Source organism: Ptiloglossa arizonensis, chromosome 1, assembly GCF_051014685.1.
Source record: "Ptiloglossa arizonensis isolate GNS036 chromosome 1, iyPtiAriz1_principal, whole genome shotgun sequence".
Taxonomy (NCBI): Eukaryota; Metazoa; Arthropoda; class Insecta; order Hymenoptera; family Colletidae; genus Ptiloglossa; species Ptiloglossa arizonensis.
In genome coordinates this window covers 19614145-19632619 of record NC_135048.1, presented here as the reverse complement: position 1 = coordinate 19632619, position 18475 = coordinate 19614145, and the positions used below count along the sequence as shown (strand labels likewise).

Genomic DNA, 18475 nt, shown 5'->3' with positions numbered 1-18475 from the left:
TATAAAAATTTTTGCTATTGGAATGCAAAGAAGTATTTCTTATATATTGCTTTAAAAATTATTTATTTTTCTCCTTTACAATGTACTAATATACATCACCTATACACATACACAAGTATATATGCATATATTTATGCATATATACATTACAAATATAAGATTATTAAAGATTTAATAAACTTAATACTTTATAGGAAAGAAAATATACACTCCGCAACAAAACTATAAGACGTTTAGTAAAACTGAAAAGATTTATTCCAAGAAATAATTTCTTATCTATTCATTTATGCATAATGTTATTGATAACTATTAGTAGGGAAATTTTAAGAAATATTCAAAGTAGTTCTAAAAATTTTAGTGTAATATGAAAACAGGTTAAATTAGTTACGGCAAAATTGACAATCAGTATTAACAATTTTAATTCTAAACTACTGTTACTATTTATCATTGGGAAATATTAGTTAAGATTAAAATGTCTTGTAAGTATAATTTGAGTGACAGTAAAATTAAAGTTATTAACAATTTGAAAGATAAAAATTATTTATTTTTTAAAATGTCGAACATAATGAAAAGTGTTGAGACAATTAAAATTATTTTAAAAATGAGGCAAAATATTACAAAAGACCATCATAGTGAACGTCCAAAAGTAACAACTTCTCACCAACCTATGTCTATAACATAACAAATTATGAAGGAAGCAGAAATTAAAAGAAATATTAAAAAGGTACAACGCATTATAATAATACAACATAAAAAGATCTACTGCTAACGAATCATCACATGCAAAGATTAGACTTCGCTGACCAACTATTACATTAGCAGAGAAGATAGAGAAAAGTTACTCTCGATACATACAGTTTAGTTTATACAAAACAGAACAAATCATCTATTTATTCAAAATTCAAACAAAAGAATAATAAAAAAAATTAATAAAAATGTTTATGTATATTACATCAACAGTAGACTCATTGTGGTGCTTGTTAGGACTTTTTGACATTAAACAAGAGAAACGCGATTGTATTATTTGACACTCAACAGTTAAGATCTCTTTCAGAAACAAACAATAAAGGTATTAACATAGTCTACATAATCTCCTAACCTTAATTTTCATAGAAAACTATTGGGGAATGTTTGTATATGAAGTTCACACTAATGGTAAGCAGATCAAAAAAAGTCTTTGAACCAGAAGATTGTACAAAATTTGTATAATAAGCCAAAAATATGATTGAAATATATGATTAAAATATGTTATAAATAAAAATGGTATTATACATTATTAATAAGTTTTAAAAACTTAGCTTCACAGATTGTTTTTTTCAAAAAGTAAGTTTTGTTTTATAATCTTATTGCACGTTTTATTTTACAATTGACTGATTGACTTTTAAGAAAAAAATTGAATATGTAAATTTTATGATAATAGATACAATCATAAGTGCTTCATAGTCTTGTTGCTGAGTGTTTGCAATATACTGTAAATATTCAAAACAATAGAAACAAATAAATTTAATTACATTTCCTATAAGTCATAAATATTTTACATACGTGTTATTCAGCACTTCGAGTCTAAAGAATTAGCATCACAGCGCATTTCTGTGCCTAATTATAAATTATATGCAAGTACAACGATCATTAATAATATTCCTATTATTAAGTGAACATAAAATTTACTAATATAATAATGGTTTTTAATTGCGTATTCTATTACAATGCTTATTTTATCGAAATATTTTATGCCTCTTTTTATATTTCTGAATGACTTCGCTGTTCTGTACGTGAATTAAAACTTTTTATATTTGGTTTTAAGACTGAAAACATTTTTTCTGTTGCAGTAGGATGAATACTCATTTGTAACTCGGTTAATGATTCCTCTGTCTTTAATATGCAATAAAAAGTTTTAGTTAATTTACGTAATATAACATTACTATAATTTTATACAATTGCAATGTATCACTTACTTGTCTAAGTAATTGTGCAGCAGTATGCAGTACTCTTTGCCATTTTCTCATTTCAACGTTATGCAAACTTTCTTGTTGTTGTAATAAATGGATCCAATCTTCTTCAGTCTTTGGAGTATTTCTATAAATCAAACAATTTTGAATGTTCTGTAAGAATGTTTTACATTAAGTATAAGGTATGTAATACACACTTCAACACATGTAAATCCATGATTGTATAAGCTGCAGCTTCTTCTAAACCCCATAGTTTGTAATATAATAGGCCGTTAATTACCATTAAACACAATACAATAATCCAAAGCATTGAACTAACTATCATATTAGAATCACCGCGGACACCAGACACTATATATTTAAAAAATATGTGTTATTCTTTTTAAGTTATAATTATTAATAGTTTATAATCTGATGATACAATAAAATATTACAATATAATGTTGGATTATTATCTTCGTACCAGTATTATCATTAATGCGTGGCAAATTTAAAGAATTCTGTAAATTGGGAGACGTATGATCTGAAGAATGAGTTTGTAGAGTAATACCAGATGCTGTAACACGACGTCGTCTTCTTGTTTTTCTTTTTAGCCCTCCGCTACTGGTATTTTCTTCACATTCTATAGTTAATGCTTTTATTAAACTCGTAAAATATTCTTCTATTCCAGCCCAACAATTTTTCTCAATAACGCCTATTTTTGTTGTAAAAAATAATTAACTATCACTTACAAATAAAAAATTTGTATACTTTAAGTGCTTACCTTTTACGAAACCCCATACACTCTTTTTGTACTTTATTTGAGCATGAATTGTGATACTTGTTTCATTTTCAGAAATACTGGTTACACAATAGTGAATTAATACACTAAATGAATCTGCATATGGAATTCCAGCATTTACACTTTCTACGTCAATACTATATAAATGACCTGGTCTACTACATGGTAGCATTATCTACAAACATTTAAAAATTATATGTAAACAAAATTAATAATAATTAGATAAATATTAAATTGTATTATTGAATCAAAAATAGAAACAAACGAAAATTGGAGTCATAATATGTTTAATTAAATAGTAATTACTAGTTTAATTGTCACCTGAGTTTCTGTAATGTGAGAAGTTCTTGGTCCAATAGCTTGAGATAGTGCTATTGTAAATGATAAATTCCTAACTTTTTGACCTGTCTGTTCATTGTACATCCATGCTGACTGCACTAAATCTAATTAAAAACAAAAATTTGTCATAACTTCAAAAATTTCTTTATGCAATAATATTTATTAGACAGAACATGAGTACATTAAAGTTGTATTATTTCTCTGTTACTAGTTATTAAATTGTAACTTACCAGTAGTTTTACGGGCAGTTTGGAAATCTAAGAAGAACTTTGAATTTGTAAACAACAAGGTGAATAAGTGATCAATATGAATAGGAAATGAAGCCTTGCTGATTTGGCGACCTTCATGTGGTGAAGTACATATTATACTGCTTCGAATACTGGGTTTCACTAAAATCATAATTACTAAATATACTATAAAATAGTAGAAGAGTTTTATGGTTAGAATTTGCATTGTACATTATAATTTATACACTTTATATTTTCCAATTTAATTTTTATTATCTGATAATGCATATAGTTTTTAGACTTATAATTATAAAAAATATTTAATTTATAATTGAAACTGCAATTAATAGAAGAAGTCATAATTTTGATGAATATTATATATTAGTAAGTTTTAGATATAAGAATTTGTTAGAAATATTTTTTACAATACAATTGGATGTATACATCATGAAACATGTAAAGATCAACCTAATTGTATTATCTGAGATACTTTACTAAATTTTTAAAACATGTAATTTCTCTACGTGATGACAAAAAAGAAATTCTTATATGTACAGAGTTTTAAAATGAGTCTAATATTCTATATTCACTTTTATAAGTTTCAAAATCACAAATCCACTAAACAATTAATATGTTAAAATATGCTAGAATATATTTAATTTATTCTTCCATAATTTGTTGTGCTATGAATAATCTTTAATAGAGTATTTTTCAATGAATTTCAAAAAAATAATCTAATTTAAAAAATATAAGATTAATAAATTATGTCATTTATAAAAAAAAGAAATAATTCAAGTTAATATTCTAAATTTTACTGAAAAAAATTAATATGCAATACATACATCCATGTTTTTCAGCTTCACTTTCTGTTGTATCACTTAAATCTGTTGCATCAGGAATAGGAACGGGTCGAGACCGATGTTGAATTTCTGTTTTTGATTCAATAATTGTATCTCCTGTTCCAGTTGAAGAGGTTTCCATATTATTATTTTCTACCTTTATTTTAAAATAGATAATAAATGGATAAAATGAAAATTAATGGAAAAAAAATGAAAATTAATGGAAAAAAGTGAAACATTGAGTATCATACTTGTATCATACAAGTATATAGAATTGCAAATATTGTATTATTTATAATTCCAAATTGTTTTTATAACACAGTTATGTTTTAAGTTACCTCAGAGAATGATTCTAGAGATAATCTTGTTGATAACTTCTCGTCATCAGGTGAAGGTAATGGTGGAACGTAATCTTCATCATCTGATGTTAAACCCAATTCATCTCCATAACAAGAATGAACAAGTTGCCACACATCAGCTGCATTCATTGCCTAGAATAGTAAATATCTTACGTTCAAAACTATAATCTGACCATAATATTTTATGGAGTAAATAAACAATTGTATAATATTTAACAGTGTACATAGTGTGAAATGCAATTTCCTCATAATATACAAAATGAAAATGTCTTTCATCATTTGCAATCTGGAACTAATCTTCGAAAAAATGAGCAATTAAAGGTAATTAAAGCAATCAGGTGGAATATACATACACATACATAGTACAATAAAGACACATAAATGTGTGTTCACATAAACAATATTGTTAACAGTAAGTGTTTCAGTACATCTTCGAGATGTACATATTACTTTTACATATACAAACTATAAAACTTTTTCATTCTTTTTAAAATGTAAAAGGTAATATCCTCACTATACAAAGTTCGTGTAAAAATATAGGTAAAGAAGCTAAAGAGAACAACTGAATCTAAGTACGAAGACTTGCCTGATCATGGTCAAAAAAACAAAAAGAGAAAAAATATGAATGGAGAGAATTTCAAGTTTAAAGAAGAAATTAAGAAAAAAACCAAGGAGACAATATGATCTGAAAGTATTCTGAATTTGATAAGTAAATCTACTAGGTTCCCCTGGTATTTGAAAAGTAAAGAATGCATGTTTATAAATTTACACAAAGAGATAAAAAAAAGATGGCAGAGTAATTGCCAATGGGAGTTAAAAAGGTCTATTCTGAAATAAATACACCTTCTATTGGTTATAATTCTGACTCCTTCTTCAAAACCCACATGACTAATTGTAAGATAAGCCTGTAAAGAGTGTTGTCTGCTGGCCAGTATTTTCATAACTTACAACTAATAAGCCAGACATAGGAAAACGTAGTCCACAGGTAAAGTAGAGAAGCATTCCCCTCACCTTATAGTAGTTCTTGAAACAAATATTGTTACCTCTGGAATGTAAACTTTATAATTAATGCTCAATGGCTTTGAACAATCAGTTAAATTTGTGTTCATCAAAGTAACTGAAAATTTTAATGTTAAAATAATGAAAGAGGGAAACTGGTAACTGAGAAGAAAAAGGTCAATAATGAAGTTAAAGGATAAGATGACAAACAGAGAAGAGCAAACTACAGGAAAAAGGCAAGAAGAAGAGAGAGAAAAAAAGGAGAAAATGAACTTGTTAAAGAGGATATATAAAAAAAATAGATGGGAAAGAAATATAGAAAAGTAAAGTAAAGGTGAAAAAATAAGGAAAATGGAAGATGAAGAAAGAAAGATAGTAGAAAACCAAGAATGATAAAACATACAATTACATCCTAAATATATTTCAAATTATAAAAGTACAAAAACTGATTGATTGAGTGTATGGTAAACATTATTACAATTAGTGAAAAATGCATTTAACTTCAAGCATATATATTGGAGTACTTACTGTTAACGACATAATGTGAGCGTGAACGTGTATTTATGCGTATTTCTGGTCTATGTACCATCATACGCGTAAAATGGTAAACATGATTTTTTATCATGACACCTTATAAAATTTGAATAGCATCATGGAAGATGATAGATAAGTAGATATTTATTAACCTTTTAGCTATGGCGGAACTGACTGCGTAGCTGTACCCTTCTACAAAGAACACCTCCGCGAACTGTGTGCAAACTTCGTTAAATACTGTTGCTAAAACGTTGCTGAGCAAATAAATGCGAATCAAAACAAATAATTATATTATTGCATTTAAATAATAGGTAATTAAAACACCTCACTGATTTCAATGATTTCTGAATATATTATAGAGGAGAAAATTTTTAATATTTTTTCTTATACATATATTCCTTGCCCAGGAGAATTCCTTTGCTAACATTGCATTGAGTTTTCATATATGTATATACATCTGCACATCATGGTAGTGCATTGGTTATTTTTTGATTGGAGTTTATTTTTTGTTTCTATAAACTTGCAGATAAATGATGATCGCATAGTAACAAAGGAATTTTACTTATACTCAAAAACTAGAACTGGACACGGGTTATAAACAATATAAACGGTTATAAATAATATAAATAGTTCTTAACACGAAAAAACAAGTGACCCATTGTAATAGAAACTCATTAAAAAAACCTAGTAAGAAGATATTATAATAGTGTACTGTTAAAAAAATTACATAGATGGAAGCCACTATAGACATACAATAGCTAAAAGGTTAATCATGCAACAATTATTGTAATTATTTTTTTATTAAAAATTTCTTATATAGCACACTAGTATGAACAAGCATATATTACAATATTTGAATTTTATATAAAAACAATTTCAAAAAATTGTTAAAATGTTCATATTTTATATAAAATTATCATACCTGATGATCCATGAGAGTATTTTGCCAAATGCGAAATAACATTATATATGTTTTATCTCTTGCTCCAAACGATGTCAAAAAAAACTTATCAGTAACAGTGTTTATTGAAAGTGCATTAGGAATAACAAGGGCAGTTTTCTCTTTGGTAATAGATCTTACATCTTTCCAACGTATGGATACTAAGGTTTCCCAACTGAAGATATTTGCATAAAAGCATATATAATTTAGAGAAACATAAAGCCTTCCATGAACTAATATTTCACGTTGTAGTGCACATGAATAATCTAAAAATCACACACGATATATATTTATCATTTTAATATAAGTAGCATATATTTATTACTATACATTATATCCATATTTTTATGTGGAAATAAACATAATTACTATTAATTATTACTAGTAAAAGTATGTGTCATTATACAGGGGGAATCATTGGAAGAGAAATGAAATATAAAAATATGTTTAAGGACTATAATTATCCCTTTCAAAGTATAATGAAGATCCCTTTTTACTCCAAGATTACAATTTTTAACATTTCAAAGCCACTTAAACGTTTTAAATAAAACCCATTTTTTGAATGTGGATAACAAATTTATCCAAGCTATACAATCTTTTTGAAGAATTTAAACATAAAATACATTTAAAATTATATTGAAAGAAACAGAGAGCGCAAACTTGTTTTCTCTCTCAAGTAAGGTTGATGCATGTAGAGAAAACCCTCATCACATCAAGAAAAAACTAATATTCATTCTATTGTTTGCTTCTTTGAAGCAAACATTTCTTTCCTTAAATATTTTTTCATATTAAAAGTACAATGTGGATAAAAATATATAATCAAGCAGTCACTTACCAACAATTAATCTTTCATCATCTGGTACATCTTTAAATATTCGCTTAAAATCTTCAGATCTAGATTTATAGGTTGGATATAAAACATTGTACCAAGATGACTTCTTTTTACTTCGTTCACTACTACGTGTGTCTTTTTTTCCTTCGTGTGAAATTTTTATAGCCTGAGTAGAGTCTGATGATTTATTTGCTGCATCCTATTATTAAACACAAATAATAGATATGATTTAAAAAATTACTTTAAGATAATTTTAAAGTAAAAGATTTTAAATTTTACATTCAACTGATGTTCATCTAATTTGTTTACATTATTAGATTCTTTGGTAGTTGAATCATAAATTATTTTAGAGTGATCTCGTTTACAACGTGCTTTTGGACTAGGACATGGAGATAAATTTGGACTTGAAACTGAACTACATCGTTCTCCAGATATTCCAGTAAATGCTTCCTGAATATTATCTGATACACCATTTCCCACATTTGTTGTTGAATTTTGATTTTCCAATCCAGCTGAATTTATGTTACTCATTACTTCACGACTAGATATTAACAAATCTTCCACTGATTTATTCCTATCAAAATAATATTTCAAAATTAAAAATGAGAAAGAGATGATAACAGTAAAGAAAAATTAATAACATATTTACTGTAAAATTACGCACATGCTTGAGGTTGGATATTTTTTGAGAGATTCCACTTCAAAGTACATAATAATTATACAGTGTTATCATAAATATTGTTTGATGGATCTGTGAACTTGTCACAATACTATTATAGTATAATCTAATTTTACTGAACGACAATAATGTAGCTTGATTAATAGTTAATAATAGTACAATGCTTTATTTTTATTGTAATTACATTTTGAAATAACACCATACGTGTGACTTTCATAAAATGTGTAATCGTTACGATACTGATAATTCATTTCAAATAAATATATAAACTCTTACGAAGTATACGTCAATAATTTTAATTTATGTAAAATCATACTGTTAACATGTTTTCATGTAATCACGAATTTCGTACTTTTTTATTGAAATTGTTATCAATGTATTCCACTTTTTAAAACAAAACAGAAAACAGTGCGCTTATCAAAAACGTTCCACCATATTGAATCAGTACAGCCTTTCTTCCGGTAAACTGTTACGCATAAAATTTGTAAAAGATTAATATGAATAAAATTCAATTCACATATATTGCTCTTAAAAATACCAAATATTTTCATATAAGTAATGTATACGTCATATATTCTTCAATTATTAATTGCACCAATTAACTAATATTTAAATTTCAATGCGATATTCACATGAAGGTTCATATGAACTTACACTGTTAATTCATTTATTTCATTGTACAGTTTACATTTCATAAGCGGTATTTTGTATTTAATATTAACTAAATACATATCAATCTAAGTAAGAGTAACAATTGTGAGTTGTATGACGTATAGCTTCAACTGCTGTTATTCGTGACATTGTAATCTTAATTAATATATTCATTCTAATACTCATTGAAAACAATTTCAGAGGTTATATATAACTGATATTAACAGATTGCCTCTATTGAAGATAAAACTAGTGTATTATTTAAAAAATTTTATATTTGTGCCATTCTTTAAATCTAAAAATAATTTTTTGAAATTCATTTTTGTTAAATTTGAGAATTTTGTTTAAAGTAAAATCAAAAGTTTAATAATGGAATCCACACATCCTAATCGGGCTAGTTGTTGCACATGGAAACCAAATGAAATAAATTCACCACATACAACAAGAAACAAGTAAGTACATAGTTGCAAAATTTAATATAATGAAATAAATCTTAGTAATAAAAATTGTCAAAAAAGTGATAAAGTAATTAAATATCGTTTATTACATCTTTAACTCTCGTTATATTAAATATATCATTTAAAAAAACGATTTCACAAAGAGTTTAACAAAAGTATATCTGTGTAAGTATAAACTAAAGTATAAACAAAGGTATAAACTATATTTTTAGTTTTTAAAAATTATTGACATAGTACATCTTTCCATTGTATCTTGGAATGCAGAAGATCCTAGCAATTGTACAGATATTTGATAATTATTACATTTCATTTTCAATTTACTGTCATTTTTAGTGATACATGTAGCACCTTGAAGTCTTTTATCACCTTAAAGTATATTATATGCTATTATGTGTTTTTTAATATTTTTTGTATACATTTTTATGGCTTTAGAACGTATTACACTAATGTAAAATTTTTGGTAAATAAGAATTTGGATCACTACCAAGCTTTTGAATATGTTTGTATTTGCAATTTTGGTAAAATTTTTATATTCTTATACATAGTACCTGCAAGTCAAATAATGTCTGGAAATAAATTTTTTGTAATATGATTTTGCTAACAAAAATATCTGTCATAATAATGTGATTGTCCTTTATTTACAGTATTTTCAACCCTTCCTATTTATACATTGAAATTGAAGTAATAAAATATATTTACGGAGTATCCATATTTTCCTGGTTTGCTTGAAATATGTATTTTGAATGTGACACATGGTAGCAGTCTCTATAATTTGCTATAAAAATATTGGTAATAATCTAGTTTGGAGGTAATTTATTGTTGACCTTTCTTCAAAATTGCAGAAGATCATCAGTTTGTTGTGAGACAGAAATGTTTCTACTCATTTTATAGATTTTTGTGTTTTATTTATTTTTCTACTATAAAATTTATATATTTTGTAACTAGTTTGCACAATTATAATACATATTATTTCATTGACAATAAACAAATAAAAACAATGCTTGAGCACTATAATTTTTTGTAAAATATTTTTCATCCTTCCATACACCTGATTAGTCCAAAATAATTGGGCTGGTGTTACTTGTTGATTCATTATCACAAAATTCATCATTTTTATAGTCTTATGATTCAGGTGCAACTGCAATATCTAGGGTACATCTTTTACTAGATCAAACTTTATCATAATACATATTGTCACTATTTATTAAATTGTTCAACATTTCACTTGTATTTGCTGATTATTTATTTACCTCTGACATTATTTTTTAAAGTTCTGACAAATTTACAATAAAAATCTAATATTAATTTTTCAAATTTTTTGTACTTACATTTTTCTTTGAGAAGTATTGAAATAACAAACTCATAAATATTGTATTCAAATTAATTAAAAATGAAACAAATTATATAACTATCAATTTTAACTAAAGATTATATTATGATTTGAGACAATTGATTTTTTGTAATATATTTAAATTATATATGTGAATTAAAAAGAGGCAATAGATTGTAAATACAAAATTAATGCAAACATATAAAAAATAACTTTTCTTTACTCAATGTTTAGCTTTGAGGATAATTAGTTTGGATATACTACCTTTGTTCATACTAATGTAGTTTCATTGCAAACACACTTCTACACAATTGTTTCTATTTTTTTTTAACATTAATATTAATTGCATTACTTTTATTTTATTAATATTAGTTGGAATTTTTATTTCAGAATAGCTGATCGTAACAAAGTAATACCTGATGTATTAACAGCCATTGGACAAACACCACTCATAAAATTAAACAATATCCCCAAATCTTATGGAATCAAGTGTGAAATATGTTAGTATTAATTTCACTTAATGTAAATATAAGATAAATAGATAATTTCATTTTTAGATGTAAAATGTGAATTCTTTAATCCTGGTGGTTCTGTAAAAGATAGAATTGCATATAGAATGATTCAAGATGCAGAAGAACAGGGTTTGTTAAAACCTGGATGTACCATTATTGAACCTACAAGTGGTAATACTGGTATTGGATTGGCAATGGCTGCTGCAGTTAAAGGTTACAGATGTATTATTGTTATGCCAGAAAAAATGTCTAATGAGAAAGCTTACACACTTCGTGCACTTGGTGCTGAAATTATTAGGACACCAACAGAAGCAAAGTGGGACAGTCCAGAAGCACATATCAATGTTGCACACAAATTACAAAAGGAAATACCAAATAGCATTGTTCTTGATCAGGTAAGATTTTATATGCATACCAATTAAATAATTCTTTTATTGTTCACTTATCTACTTGTATTGCATGTACATTCAGTATACTAATCCTGGAAATCCATTGGCTCATTATGATCAAACTGCAGTTGAAATTTGGAAACAGTGCAATGGAAAAATAGATTATTTAGTAGCAGGTGCAGGTACTGGGGGCACTATTACTGGTATTGGACGAAAGTTAAAAGAATTGTCACCAGATACAAAAATTATTGCTGTGGATCCTAAAGGAAGTATTTTAGCTTCGTCCGAATTACAAAATGAGATTGATTTTTACGAAGTAGAAGGAATTGGGTAAACCATTTTCTTTTATTATAAGAAAAATATAGTTTTTTTTTTATATTTTTAATAATTTACAAAATTGTTTTCAGCTATGATTTTATACCTACAGTTTTAGATCATAATGTAATAGATAAATGGATTAAAACTGAAGATTGTGAATCTTTCAATGCTGCTAGGATGCTTATACGCCAGGAAGGTTTACTGTGTGGAGGTAGTAGTGGTGCTGCTCTTACAGCTGCCCTTAAAATAGCTAAAGATGTTCCCGAGGGAAAACGTATAGTTATTATTTTACCTGATGGAATACGAAACTACATGACTAAATTTGTGTCTAACCATTGGATGGAAGTTAGAGGATTTTTAGTAAGTTTTCATTTTGTTGTGTATAAAATTTAGAATTTATGCATTTTTTTATTATAACATTAAATAACGCATTTTGTATACAAAAACAAATTACAGGATTGTAATGAATCTACATACCAAAATGAGGTAAATAAATGGTGGTGGAATCTACCAATTTCAAATTTAACTTTTGATAAAGTATCATTGTTCAAAGAGAATACAAAAACATGTGAAGAAGCTGTTCGCATTTTTGAAGACACAAAATGCCAACAATTAGTTATTAGTAATGATAATGTACATGTGAAAGGTGTCGTTATATTAGATACATTAATGTCAAAGTTAATATCTGGCTCAGTAAAGTTCACAGATTTTGTAGACAAAATTATGGTTAAACATTACATAAAAGTTAAAGTTTCAACAAGCCTTGGACATTTATCACTTGTTCTTGAAAAAGAGTTGTATGCAGTTATTTTGAACGAAGAATATGATAATACTTTTGTTGGGATTGTGAACCAATCTCACATTTTGAATTTTATTACTAAAACTAATGGAATAATAAAATCTAATAACTAGTTATATATTAAGCAATGTGCTATAAAAATAAATGTAATTTCCTTAAATCATAAGATATATTATATAATTATAAGGTTATTATAGTTTATTAAACTAATTTAAGTTTTTTAAATTCTTTATTTTTGTATTATATTTGATAACCAAAAACAATTATTCTATGTAAATTTTTTACTAAATTATACAATTTATAGGATTTGAGTAATCTATTCATACCAATTCTGATATAATGTTTTATAATTAAATGAGACAAATAAAATTACTCAAAATTTGAATAATGTAGTAAATTTATTTTATTGAATTATAATTATTTACACATAAATATTATACAAACTTATAAATTTCTATGCAACAGTATATGTGCATTTATGTATATAACATAGATATAAATTATATTCTTTAAATACGTTTATGTATTAATGGGTAATATACAATGGTGCATTAAGTAAGAAGGGAAACATTTATTTTGTTTTCTTTTATTCATCAAAGAGCTTATTTTCTTATCTATTTTATAATTCTTTTATAATATGTGAGTCTCTACCTTTTGTTCTATCTATATGAAATAATGAATAATTAAAATAGTAACTAAATTTGTTGTACTTGTACATGAAACTTGCAAGTTGGTAATGTAGAAATTTCTGCATTAACAGTACTAATAATTCCAAGATTGGCTAAACTTCCTCTTAAAAGCCCACAAGTAAATGCTAATAAACGTGGACTTTCTTGAAGATATTGGTTATTGCTCTTAGTACCTACTTTATCTAATAAACGAAATGAATTATCTTGTAATACATATACACCATGGTGGTTTGTTCTTAAATTATCAATTTGTTTATGGTAAAGACTAGTCCAAAAATCTGTACAAATAAATTTTATCATATCCAATTCATCTTTAAATCGACTCCATTCCCTTGTTAAACGTTCAATGATTCTGTATCCAACACTAAATCCCATCCATTCTAGTCGACAGAGTTCTTCGTCCTTTTCCTTTATATTTTAAATATAGATAAAAATAACTTATTAAACTTATTATACTGGTATTAGTTATCAGAAGCAACTTTTGAAATCTCATTTATTGTAATTATACAATATAACATGTATATTTAACACAGAATTAAATATTAAGTAATTTAAAATTCATCACTGTTTATAAATAGTTACCTTCTTGTTAACTGTTTTGCTCAGAGTATAATTAACCATCTCTGTATGTAAATATTCAAAAAGACATTCATCAGCTTCTCCAGACGCATAAGAACTGGTCTTTGTATCAATTATTTGTTGTCTCATTTTGTTTTTTTATTATTTACAATCTATAATAAAGAAATTTAGTATATGAATTACGACATATTTATTTAAAAGAAAGATTAAATGCCACTAATTTGATGGTTGTTTAAGTGGTATTAACTGCTATTTATGTTATATAAATATCTAACCTACATTGTCGCACTTTCAAAACAACATCATTTGCCCAAACTTAAACTGAGCCAACTAAAGCCACATTTTCACTTATACGGATTATTGTTTTAATAAAAGAGTTTGCAAGCAAACAGAGAGACAGATAGTAAAACCCTTAACGTCAATAGCATCAATTATGTAATTAACAATTATTGATTTATTTTAACACATTGAAACTTTAATAATAGGAAATATTAGGGAGTAAAAGTCATTTAAGGTCTCAACCAGAGCGTCACGTTTCCTACTATCGTTCTGACTCAGCTTTTATATCATTGGCTGAAATAAGCGTAGTAAAGAGGGAACCAAGCTTGAAGGCTCTTTCTTCACTCGGTGATATAAGAGACAAAGCACAAAGAATCTGGTATTCGTAGAATTCAAGTTACAAAAGCGCATTGTTTTTAATTCTGATTGACTAATTCAAATGCTGTTCTCTTCTAAACTTTCGATAGCTTAATTTATGTATATAACTTCATTTTACATGAATAGTTTTAAAATCTTCTAAAAAACTTTATATTTTAACTTTTATACGAAATAACGTATATGTGTCTAATTACAGTTCGTTCACTGATAATATTAAAACGATGTAAACAAAATCACGTGACTGTACAGAACCAATATACAACCATCTGTACAGCAGATACAACCTCTTCGCATACAGAACGTAGAGATACAGCCCTAGTCAGAATAATGCGCATCACAACGTATCAATGTGATTTTCATTATATCATTTTATTTTCTAAGGAAACGGATAATACATATGTTCCAGAGCTATGCACATTTAAAATTAAAAATTAAGTTAATATTCAAAATTAAAAGAAAAAAACTTGAAGAATGACCAAAATAACGTACGTGTTCATTTTGAAACCATGTAGGTTTTGTATAAGATAGTTTTTTGTACAATGCTTAATTTAAAAATGATCAAAGGTGATCATAATAAGTGCTTAACGCTGTAATACATGTATATATGTATTTATTTTATAAATAAGGGAGGATGGAAACAGGAAGATATAGTATATATTTGAACATAATATTACATTAAAATATATTCTTTTATTTCATAAATTATGTTATAATCCAAGTATTTTATTTTACAATATGTTATTGAAAAAATGTTATATTAAAATATCTTATTGAAAAGATTATGAATTTTCATCAACAATATGGTTTTTGACATTGTGGTGCCAAGTAACTTGGTTGTGGACAGCATTCTGGTCCCCGTCGGTACCATTTATCCGTCTATGAAATGTAAAGTAATTAAAAACTAAATCACAAATTGAATAATGTACTAAATGTTAACAAAATGTATTATAAAAATATTTATTTATGTTAGAACTAAATCTTTATATCCGATAATTAACCCAATATTATGATTTTAGTCATTTAAAATCTATAAAATTCTATGATAAAAATCTAATTAGTAGACTAAAACGTAATTTTCTTGTTAATTTTAGATATTTGTAAAAATTTTAGAAACCTACAAATTTTCAAATGTAAAATCTAAACAATTTTTCCAATCTTTTCAGAATGATAATGATGTCTTCACAAAAAATTATTCTTTTTACAATTTAAGTATGAACTATATAGTAATTTTTTAAGTTAACAAAATGATAAGAAATTACATTGTTTACTGAATATTGTTAAATAATTAAAACTGATTGGACACTGTAGGGACAACACTGATTGAGTAACTACAGAAAGATTGATTAAGTAAAGCTTAGCATAGAATGACAAGGAGTTACCATTAAATTAACTAGATAAATTGTTTGGCATATTTTAAAACGATGGGACAAGCAAAAATATAGGGAAAAAATCAAAAAGTAATTTATTATATTGCAATCTAAGTTTTTAATTTTAAAATATAAGCTGTTAAAGTTTACTAAACAATTTAACTGTTTTTGTAGTGATAACAATGTTTCTTACATAAAGAATTGCACAATTAAAAGCAACATGATGAAAAGTATAACATAATAAGCAGAAGAAGAATTATAATATAACTTAAGAAAATATTTTTACATACACCCTGTAATGCATAGCTTCGTCCTGGAATAATATGAAATAAATCTGTTCCAATGCTGTTTAAATTTGAAGTTAAAAGTATTTCAGCAGTAGATGTATATGTAATAAGTGGTCTCTTTATAGGAAATGTCCAAATTGGTTTGCACTCTTCAGGGCTCGGTTTTACATACCAAGTTTCTGGATCATATCTACAATTGTATTTTACGCACATCATTGGTTTTTTAGTTTTCCTAAAAAATTACAATAGTACATTTTGAAAAATTACGTTTAAAATAGTATTATATTTAAATTTGGAAACCTCATTTTATTATCCATTTTTATTTTGACATTTTAATTCCACCATATTAGCGTTACAAAAAAAATTATTATCAATGCTTACAGGCAAGCCATTTTTTCAGAAAGATATCTTAAACGCCTGAGTTCTTGTCCAGAATTTGCGATTTTATTATTAGAAAACCCCCAATTTCCAATTGCTTCTGCTACGCCTGTACCGTTACCTCTCGAAAATTCGAATTTGCACGTCATTTTTATGTTAGTTATATTAATAATTTATAACTATTAATAATTTAATTAATAATAATAATAATTATTATATAATGTACACTTGATAATTTTTTCAATATATGTTACATAAAAATATATCGTATTTGACAACTAAAAATTGAAAGATGCCGAAACGATTAAGTGAGTTGAAGTATATCACATTTGTTGTAATGGTAGTTGAATAAAAGATGCGTACGTACCAAACTTAGTATGACTTTCACGAAAATCTTTATTTTTTAATGAATTCCTGAGAATCTATTAGATTTGTATACAATTATTTATTTTTACATATCGATATTGCATCATTTTTAGATTTCTTGTATTATATTTAAATAAGTTATGTGAATTACTTATTATATATGCGAAATTTATTTTTATGTATTGTGAATAATAAAAATATTCAAACAGTATAGCACATTTAACTATGACACTGTATACCTTAGTTATTTATAGAGAAAATTAACTGGAAGGTGTTCATTAAGATATGCTGTTTATTGCAGTTTATAAATATTATATATAACTTATTTGATTCATTTAACATAATCATACTATATTATGGATTAAACGAAACCACGCCCAATTTCCATGTTACGAAAATATTTGGACACCATACAAAAATTTATTTGTAATTAATATTTATATTTTTAATATTTAGTAACATAAATTTTTTATTTTGTAACATATATCCATTGTTTATGTCTATTGAAAGTAATTTTTGTTTAGAAATTCTATACTTGTTCCCTTCCATTCTTTTAATTACTTTTTCAGTTTTTTTTTCAAACATATTGATGTCATCCATATTTCACAATTCAAACTATTTCATAAATTCTCGGTGGTGTTTAAATCTGGAAATTGTGGAGATGAATTTAATACTTTCGAACAATGGTAAAGAAAGTTAAATATTTCCACACAATCCAAGCTTTATGTTTCGAATTATTATCGTGATAGAATTTAAATGTTCTTCGAATACCCATAGCAATTGCAATTTATATTCAATTTTCCTTTAAAATTGTTAAATATTTATTTTTATTCAATACTTCATAAATGAAAACAATTTAACATTGTAACATTTTCTCAGTCGTATTTAAAAGTAGTTCGCAAGTTTTTCGGATGTAAGTACTTATGTAACTCGAAATTTAACTATTGTCACATATGCTCCATTTATCCGAATAAAAAATAATTTACTTTCATCGATAAGAATGACATCGCTCTACCATGACTCTGTTAGAAATTAAATATTTGCAAACATTAAACGCATTTTCCTATTTGTTTTGCTGATATATGACTTCTTAATAGCAATTCAACTATTGTAATAACTTTGTTTAAAGATATGCCAAATTCTTTGTGAGCGAACATTTTTTACACTTTCTTCGTATAATATACCGTATTTATACAATTAAACTTATATAGAAAGCT

At 26.0% G+C, this 18475-nt stretch overlaps 4 protein-coding genes across 9 annotated transcripts; 1 reads left to right on the top strand and 3 right to left on the bottom strand.

The window, feature by feature from the left end:
* Positions 1–346: 346 nt before the first annotated feature.
* On the bottom strand, positions 347–9307 carry LOC143146870 (protein Aster-B). 3 transcript variants are annotated; one of them, XM_076311603.1, is made up of 13 exons: positions 8464–9307; positions 8079–8373; positions 7803–7998; positions 6950–7233; positions 4474–4626; positions 4139–4292; positions 3300–3458; positions 3052–3173; positions 2713–2905; positions 2413–2571; positions 2147–2300; positions 1956–2076; positions 347–1872 (listed from the first exon to the last, which is right to left on the bottom strand). In XM_076311603.1, the coding sequence occupies exons 1-13, from the start codon at positions 8508–8510 to the stop codon at positions 1741–1743; spliced, it is 2169 nt and encodes a 722-aa protein (XP_076167718.1). In that variant the 5' UTR covers positions 8511–9307; the 3' UTR covers positions 347–1740. The 3 variants fall into 3 exon arrangements, with proteins under 3 accessions (XP_076167718.1, XP_076167712.1, XP_076167705.1); XM_076311597.1 differs by having other exon boundaries at positions 348–1872; positions 2413–2643; positions 8109–8373; positions 8464–9302; XM_076311590.1 differs by having other exon boundaries at positions 349–1872; positions 2413–2643; positions 8464–9294.
* On the top strand, positions 8930–13176 carry Cbs (cystathionine beta-synthase). Of its 2 annotated transcripts, XM_076311620.1 has the most exons (7): positions 8930–9033; positions 9480–9581; positions 11308–11417; positions 11475–11824; positions 11901–12148; positions 12226–12496; positions 12593–13176. In XM_076311620.1, the coding sequence occupies exons 2-7, from the start codon at positions 9499–9501 to the stop codon at positions 13046–13048; spliced, it is 1518 nt and encodes a 505-aa protein (XP_076167735.1). In that variant the 5' UTR covers positions 8930–9033; positions 9480–9498; the 3' UTR covers positions 13049–13176. The 2 variants fall into 2 exon arrangements, with proteins under 2 accessions (XP_076167735.1, XP_076167727.1); XM_076311612.1 differs by lacking the exon at positions 8930–9033 and having other exon boundaries at positions 9323–9581.
* A 225-nt stretch (positions 13177–13401) lies between these two features.
* Positions 13402–15024, bottom strand: Trs33 (trafficking protein particle complex subunit Trs33). Of its 2 annotated transcripts, none has more exons than XM_076312434.1 (3): positions 14479–15024; positions 14207–14355; positions 13402–14032 (listed from the first exon to the last, which is right to left on the bottom strand). In XM_076312434.1, exons 2-3 carry the CDS (start codon positions 14330–14332, stop codon positions 13631–13633), a joined length of 528 nt encoding a protein of 175 aa, XP_076168549.1. In that variant the 5' UTR covers positions 14333–14355; positions 14479–15024; the 3' UTR covers positions 13402–13630. The 2 variants fall into 2 exon arrangements, with proteins under 2 accessions (XP_076168549.1, XP_076168539.1); XM_076312424.1 differs by having other exon boundaries at positions 13404–14032; positions 14483–15023.
* Positions 15025–15536: 512 nt separating this feature from the next.
* On the bottom strand, positions 15537–17205 carry LOC143147309 (uncharacterized). Of its 2 annotated transcripts, none has more exons than XM_076312443.1 (3): positions 16896–17205; positions 16518–16746; positions 15537–15736 (listed from the first exon to the last, which is right to left on the bottom strand). In XM_076312443.1, the coding sequence occupies exons 1-3, from the start codon at positions 17039–17041 to the stop codon at positions 15653–15655; spliced, it is 459 nt and encodes a 152-aa protein (XP_076168558.1). In that variant the 5' UTR covers positions 17042–17205; the 3' UTR covers positions 15537–15652. The 2 variants fall into 2 exon arrangements, with proteins under 2 accessions (XP_076168558.1, XP_076168567.1); XM_076312452.1 differs by having other exon boundaries at positions 16518–16704.
* Positions 17206–18475: the final 1270 nt, after the last annotated feature.